Here is an 8014-nt window from a genome sequence, read left to right on the forward strand (position 1 = left end):
CTTTAGACACTAATTTTTAACTGTAAATGTTTCTCTGTAAGTAAAAGTGTTTCTCGTAATAAAATATCATACCCCCCTTTATCCAATGTATTGCAAAAGTAGACGTTATCTTACAAGAAATTGTCTTTGTCACCGTAACATATTATATCATAATACTTTAATTTTGTGCAAGAATTACTGTTTGATTATAGTCAGAAGATTACACTGTCCCTATAAATTGCCATGTAAGCTAAGCGTATATACTAGTATTTTTGGGGTATGTATTATTGGTTATGTGAGGCTGACCTAATGGGACCTGAGTGCCTTTTCCAAATGATATCAAGTCCATGTACGTAGATTAAGTGTTTGAAGCTCTACGAACCGTGCTACCCTAAAATCTCTCTCTCTCTCTCTCTCTCTCTCTCTCTCTCAGCAATCAAAGTTGCTTTATTTAATCCTCCTAAATCAAACCAGTTTAAAGTGTAATTTCTAGATAATCGCACGTGAAGTTGATTTTATCGAACCGTCGTTTAGTTTTTGTTTAAAATTGACTTTAATTGTTTTAATTAAATGTTGTGAGCAGATGAATTGAAAATCGAAAGTTTAAATAAGTTGACCAAATATGGAGGAAAAAACCCTTCTACCTCCCCCTCCTCTACCCTCAAAATGTATATCACCTGTATTTAGACTAAAGCAAACAAAAACGCTGAAGAAAGGATCAACTTGTATACTGGAAGGAAGTTTCTAAACAGCCATCATATCGCAGTAGCAAAATAGTATTAATACGATATAACAGTGTAGCACTGGCACCTTGTGACGACAAGACTACCAAAATTGCTTCCCCTCTCCCTTGAGATATCACCCACATTAGGCAGATCCAGAGTGGGAAAATTGTTCATCTAGGCTATATTTTCCGGATTAAATGCTTACCACGAAATCATAATAGTTTCGTGCCTTCCTTTATCACCTAAAATACTATTTAGATTTGAAAGCGATGAAAAATAACACATCCCCACATTTTTTTCCCCTCAATATTATTTGTTAAAAACTCACAAATCATCGCTGTTCTGCCCAAATATATGATTTGGCAATACTTGGCAGTATGTTTGAGAACCAGTCATGAATATAATGCTTGCTTTGCCCTGATATGGCGATTCAGATGGGTCTACTTGACACGTATGACCAAGCTCTTCGGAAGGACTCGTTCTCTTTTAAGACCAGCTGCTTCCTGACGAAAAGAAACGGATTCATGTTTAGAACTCAGCTTTCCTAAAGCCATCAAAACATGTGAGTCAGTATCTAGGCCGATTTATCGTCACTAGTGCAAAATGTACCCTTGATTTCACTATGTACACATACATAAGGTTAAGACCATTTTCGTTCGCGTATGGCAGTCCATTAGAGCTCTAATCTGAAAACGATTGGCTCGGTTAGGCGAAATCGAGAGAGCGAACATAATAAGCTTTCCAAGCGCATCATGTGTGTAATGTGTGAGATATATCTCTTCATTACACAATCAGTTTCTCCATTACGCAAAATCGAAACTTCCAGTTCTCGTAAATCGAATTACTTGGTCATAATGTGAAATTTCCATTCTACTTTCACTATCTATTAAAGTAACAAGGTATTTATGGTATTTTGCTTTTTTTTTCTTCATTTTTTATTTATTGATAAAAATTCACGATTTTAATAGCATAAATTTGACAAAATTTCAGCTGTGACTGCACACTATGTTGTTACATTGAGCGGGAACCGCCATATTTGTGAAGCTGTCTTCTTGTTTTCACATTAACTAGATGCTTGTATAAATGTGTGTACAACCAAATCAGTTTTACACGCTAACTATAGCTTTAAAAGATCACCATGAGGTGAAATCGTGTTTTTATTGACAGTAAATTGTTTTTGATTGTTCCGAATGAAGTTATGTTTGTTTGTGTTTCCAGTGTTCAGTTCGCCAATATGAATATTTAGAAATCCACAAATGTACTGAAGTAAATGAGAAATCTTAAAATGCATTAAGTATAAATATGAATATATATATATATATATATATATATATATATATATATATATATATATATATATATATATATATATATATATATATATATGTGTGTGTGTGTGTGTGTGTGTGTGCGTGCAGATGTGTGCATGTGTTTAAAACGATTTAGAGAACTCTTTCAAGTGCAACTGACATGTTCTGTATGTTTTTTAAATAATATTGCTACTAATAGTTCTTTTTAATTTGTAGGCCTGACGACAGACTACCAGCTATCATTGCTATCATTGCCATCGCCATAGCTTTATATACCCGTGTTTGTCCCACACTGCATCCAAAAGCGGAATATGTGAAAAGTGACGTCAAAGACTTGATGAACTTACTTGAATTCACAGAGAGACTTTTTGAACACTTATCTAGTGTTAAGTCCTGCCTGTACGATATTACGCAAATTACAACTCGTCTCGAAAATATTGAGCAAGATTTAAAGAAATTAGAATTGGTTACTTATAAAGATGACCTTTTTAACCTCGTTCAAAAGGAAGAATTGGAGAACAGACTTAGAGAAATTAAAAATGATCTGTCGGCCCACATAGATTTGAATACCGAGAAGATGCAAAGGCTTGTAGAAGGCGAGGTTCAGAAGTTGAAGCATGAAGTAGGTGTTAAATTTCGTGCTACTAAAGATACGGGGCAAGAACAAAAAGAACTTTATGCAAATATGATGTCTTTGAAAGAGAAGTTAGATGAACAGTCAAAATTTTCGGACAAGAAAAATGCAGAGGCGGCGAAGGAAATGCCCCAACATAACAAAACTTTTAGTGGCCTTATGGTGTCTGTTATGATCCTTAGCAGAAATTTAAAAATTGTCGCTGAGAATGTGACAAGAATTTTTACAGAAACACTTGTATTAAACAAGAGGATCAACGATCTAATGGAAAATGAACTTGATAAAGGTGTGTACATGGAATGGGAGTAATCAGACTGCTTGTGTATGAGAGAGAGAGAGAGAGAGAGAGAGAGAGAGAGAGAGAGAGAGAGAGAGAGATATTATTCGGCAGAAACAATGAAACGAGGTCAGCTAGATCCAGTTTTCTAATTCCTGCATTGTTTAAATTATACCACTCTAAAATTTGATCTCTTGCAAAATTTGTCAGAACAGCAAATAACAATATTTTATATTCTTCAGAAAAAGGCGAATGTCTGTCTCCTTTCAAATAGATTTTAATTTGCTTTTAAAAATACATTCTCTGTATATCACGTTCAGCGAAGGGAAGCTCAAATATATATTTAAATATTTTAACTTCGATGTATCATCTTCGATATTTCATTACCGTGTCCGACCTCAGAGGTAGCATAAGAGGTTAGAGCGTCCGTCTCGGATGCGACAATTCACGGGTTCGAACTCCGGCCGAGTCAGACCAAAGACTTATAAAAATGATACAAGCTACTGCCTTGCTTAGCGCTCAGCATTAAGAGGTTAGTGTTAGGACTAGTCGACCTTGTGTCAGGATTATGTGACCTGGTGGGACATGACGCTACATGTCTGCTGCATGATGCCCCTGTGTTTGACATCACAATAAACTGCAATTCTGCATATACTGTAGCGATATGACTGAATAACTGTTAAAGCTGCTTTAAAAATCCAAGTATCACACACACACACACACACACATACACACACACACACACACACACACACGGGCGTCAGCAGGATTTTTTTGCGGTGGGGGGCTTAAGTCAGTCACGGCCGGGAGAGTTAATGCGTAGTTCCGTGCGTAAGCAGTCTGAAACTAAAACTAATATTTACTAAGCGTTTAGAACAGAATCTTGTGGCATGTTTTCAGCTTCATTTGCATGGTTAATCTTGTCGGAATATATATATATATATATATATATATATATATATATATATATATATAACGCGCGCGCGCACTTTACCTGGTCCTAAAATTGTGGTAATCATGTATGTAGCATCTTCGATATATCTTTACAAGGTCTTTAATAATGGTAATTATAATGTAGCATATTCGATATTTATTTACAGGGTCCTTGATAATGGTAATTATGATGTAACATAGTCGATATTTCTTTACAGCGTCCTTGATAATGGTAATCATAATGTAGCATTTTCGATATTTCTTTACAGGGTCCTTGATAATGGTAATTATGATCAATACAGTTCTACTTGTCCTTGTAATTATCTACCTTGTTGCCACAAAGGACATCAACAGGCATAACAATATGGATGTTGATATCGGACACCAACACTGAAATGCTAGATCCAATGACAATCCAACACTGTATTCTGTAAGCTTATTATTTACCTATCAGCTATAAAGATGGCATATAAAAAGTATAATTATAATTATCCTCATGTTTGAACTGAGTGTATGTCGTAGTTATTTCTAGTCCTAAAGTTCTCTGAGAGAGAGAGAGAGAGAGAGAGAGAGAGAGAGAGAGATTCCTTGGTAAGATCAAATGGCATTTGGGGTTGGATATTAATAATAATAATAATAATAATAAGCAAGCAATTTGTCTTGCAGTGGAAGCATTTCTGGTATTGTAGTTCATTTTGCTTGTTTTAGAAAGCTGATACCTTGCGAATTCACGTTAGATTCGTGATCATTCACCACAAACAGCAGCCTCTCGTATTGCATAGCACAATGACATTTCTTTCAATTCGTGAGATAGACATTTCAGGTTATGCATTAGAGAAAATCAAGGATGCAAACACAGTTGTGAAATTAAAACGGGCATATATCTGCTTTACGTATCAAAGTTTTAAAACTAATATGTTAAGTGATTAGACACGTTCATAAGGTAAAATGGACAGAGTAAAATCATTTGATGAAAATAATAATAAGAAATGGTTAAATCAAATACAATTTAATTTGTACCAAACCAAAAGAGGCTAACTCAAGATTTCAGCCACAATAGCTACATCTGTCCATTGGAAAATTTTAAGACATCCGTCAATTCAATGAAGTTTCATATTCACTGAATTTCAACCCTACTGGCTGTAACATCTGCAGGACACAGAAGAATTTTAACCAACCCGACTACATGATGTCCCATGAGACGCAGTGTCGGTGGCAGACCGTTTACAGATTCGGCTTCTTTCGGCCCAATTTCACTTAGCAATGCTGCATGCAATGACATAGAAATAATACAAAGTAGAGACCTCAACTATTTTACTGAACAAAGGTACAAGGCAACGACGGAGAATCAATACAAAGTAGGGACATATTTTATTGATGTGTATCAGAAAGACAACATTTTCGGTTGCTTGGGCTGAGCACACTCTCTGGGGTTTTGCCTAATGGCATTTGTTTATTTAAATTCAGCAAGGAAAGTCACAATATCCACGAGAGTAAAGTGTCTTGCATAAGGGCAAAAATGGCCAACCGAATCGGCCTCTCTATGAATACCTGTGTTGGAGTCCATTGTGTTAACCAGTGAGCTACTGCACCTGTTCCCAAGTAGAACAATTTAGAACATATAAAGCACCAGGTCTTAATGTTCAGTCAGTCAGCAAAGTTACATCCGGTACAGTTGAAATATATGAAGATTTATTTTGTTCGATGTTTATGAAAGCAACGAATAACCTGATTTACAATGTCGATGATAATTCTTCAAAAGTATAGAACACGTATTTACAGGAACCATATTGTTAACTTCCATTCAGTTTTCTTTGAAGGTAATGCTGTAATTAGTAACATAGACATTGTTAATTTCAGGAAAAATAGTCATTCTCTACGTCAGGGACCCGAACTCTCGACAACTAAACTACACAAAATTGTACAATGAAGATCTGGAGACTGCAACAAGGCAACACGAGCTGTTTAACTTGAATAGGCTTTCTCGTTTTGTAAGTGCATACGATCAACTGACAGGCTTTCAGAAATTGCATCTGAGGCAAATCGTTGTAGAGACACTAGATGTTCGTTAATTTAATTAGATTTTAGTTGGTTATTTGGACCATAGAGGGTTCGTTCCTTGTTTGTTAACTGTCTTCTGTAGATTTGTGCATGTAATTTAATAAAAGAGTCCATGGAAATAAATGGAAACTTTAAAATCAAGTCTGAAATCATTTAATCTTTAATAGATTCTGAATATTAGTGACAAAGTAAGTTGATGATTTTACAAGATGATCACGGTAGATAACCTGCTATTTGGAAACAATGGTTCGTGAGCGCACATTAAAATAACGATCGTAGCCCGTGAACGGGCATATCAGTTGTCTACGAAATTATTTTTTGATAAAAAACTACAAATAAATTTATTAAGAAAAACACAAATCATTTGTACGTTGTCTTTTTGGATTAAAATTCTTTTGTTTCTTTATTATGTATATTTAATTTACATTGTTATTTATTGTTTAATTTTTATTTTATTTCATCAAATGCTAATTTAATGTAACATTGTATGATGGACTTGACCTTGTCCAAAACTGAGATAATTTATGCTTGACCCGAATTGACTTTTTTACTTTATTCTGTTTAAACAATACATAGCTAAATTATTATATGTGTGTATGGGTTTAAATGAGAATTATTGTTAATAAAAGTAAATATTTTTTTTGTTCAGTTCTAGGTTTTGAAATTTCCTTATTGTATTTTACATAATCCACGTTATGGTGTTTATCTTGTAAACATCAGGATCATTAGAGATAATTATTTTCCATTAGGTAATAGTTTTGTTTTAGAAAATGCTAATTCTGACTTGAGGTCAATTAGATAACTATATAATCTTGTAGCTGAGAGGATTTGTCGGTAGAACATTCATGTTGCAATATATGTTGTGTCCAGTATTTCAATTTTGGGCTGGAAATGTTATTTCTTCAAATTATTGAATTCAAGTGATTATTTTCTCTGGAAATACAAAAGTGCATTGATAACATTCTTGGACAGAGATATTCACTGGAATATATAGTGAATTCAACCGGGAATTATATTACTGTGATTCAAGAAAAGACTGTTGATACATCAAAACTCTATAAGCTACCACAAACACATAATCACCTTCAGTTTTTGGATTTATTCTGGACTTCTACTTAATATTATTCAGGACTTTAAATTAGTATGACTTGTGTCTATAATTCTTGGTTAATGTTGGGAGTTAGCGGATTTCAGTTTTACAAGTATAGTCAGACAAAATATTGTCTAACCAATTAGATCATGAGGACAATTTGTGCTGTATAGCATGTATAATTGTAAATAATGTATGAGTGATATAGATGGTATAACACTCGCGTGTTGGTTGAGCAGAAAGCGCCGATGCATTAAATTATTTTGTTGACAGTAATTTGCTCCTAATTTTATCTTGGAATGTGCACTTCATTGTTACCAGTAATGGGGTTAGTTCAATAATGATATAAGCTTTACGTGCTTATTTATAATTCTACAAAATCTTGTTGAAGATAAAATAGCAACTTTTCAGATGCGTTTGACTTACAATATATATTGACACAAGGGGGACGTCTTTCACCAACAATGTTTGAATTTCTTTATAACCTATGAACAACAATAGTGTCCATACTGATATAAATATAGATTATGTTATCTCTTTAGATTATTTGCTTCTAATTGTGCTTTTATATGAGCAGTATTTGAAAAGCTCCCCTTGAATCTGTCTGTAATTTTAATGCCGATTGATAGACAAAATTATTTTCTATGCACTGGTGTACATGCCGGATGACTGCATGTATATGTTTGTGTAACATAACATGGTTTAAAGACAGTGACGTAAAAATGTTGTCGAAAGAAAACAAGCCTGCTATTGTGCCAAAAGCTTATTGTAAAATAAGGGCACTCATACTATTATGTGTTTTATATATATGCTTACATTCATAATGTGTACAGATATAAATTATATCCAAAAAATGTAAACTCCTTTTATAATTCATAAGATGGTTGCGAATCCATGGAAGATGAGTCTCGTTCTGGAACAGTGTTGTTTATCATTGGTAAGTCATACTTGCCTGATGTGAAGGGAGCAGTTGATGAAAATGCTCGATGCACAGTGGAAATATTT

At 34.2% G+C, this 8014-nt stretch overlaps 1 protein-coding gene across 2 annotated transcripts; it reads left to right on the forward strand.

Annotated features, from left to right (window-relative positions):
* The first annotated feature begins 1091 nt into the window (after positions 1–1091).
* On the forward strand, positions 1092–5858 carry LOC149794438 (uncharacterized). Of its 2 annotated transcripts, none has more exons than XM_089968684.1 (4): positions 1092–1270; positions 2231–2934; positions 4128–4288; positions 5719–5858. In XM_089968684.1, the coding sequence occupies exons 2-3, from the start codon at positions 2352–2354 to the stop codon at positions 4250–4252; spliced, it is 708 nt and encodes a 235-aa protein (XP_089824810.1). In that variant the 5' UTR covers positions 1092–1270; positions 2231–2351; the 3' UTR covers positions 4253–4288; positions 5719–5858. The 2 variants fall into 2 exon arrangements, with proteins under 2 accessions (XP_089824810.1, XP_089824809.1); XM_089968683.1 differs by having other exon boundaries at positions 1092–1266.
* Positions 5859–8014: the final 2156 nt, after the last annotated feature.

The sequence above is a fragment of the Sinohyriopsis cumingii genome, chromosome 8, assembly GCF_028554795.1.
Source record: "Sinohyriopsis cumingii isolate HCF-2022 chromosome 8, ASM2855479v2, whole genome shotgun sequence".
NCBI lineage: Eukaryota > Metazoa > Mollusca > Bivalvia > Unionida > Unionidae > Sinohyriopsis > Sinohyriopsis cumingii.

Coding starts and splice junctions, on each gene's coding strand:
- LOC149794438 (XM_089968683.1), top strand. Junction 2,935..4,127: donor GGAAAATGAACTTGATAAAG/GTGTGTACATGG, acceptor ATTTCTTTACAG/GGTCCTTGATAATGGTAATT.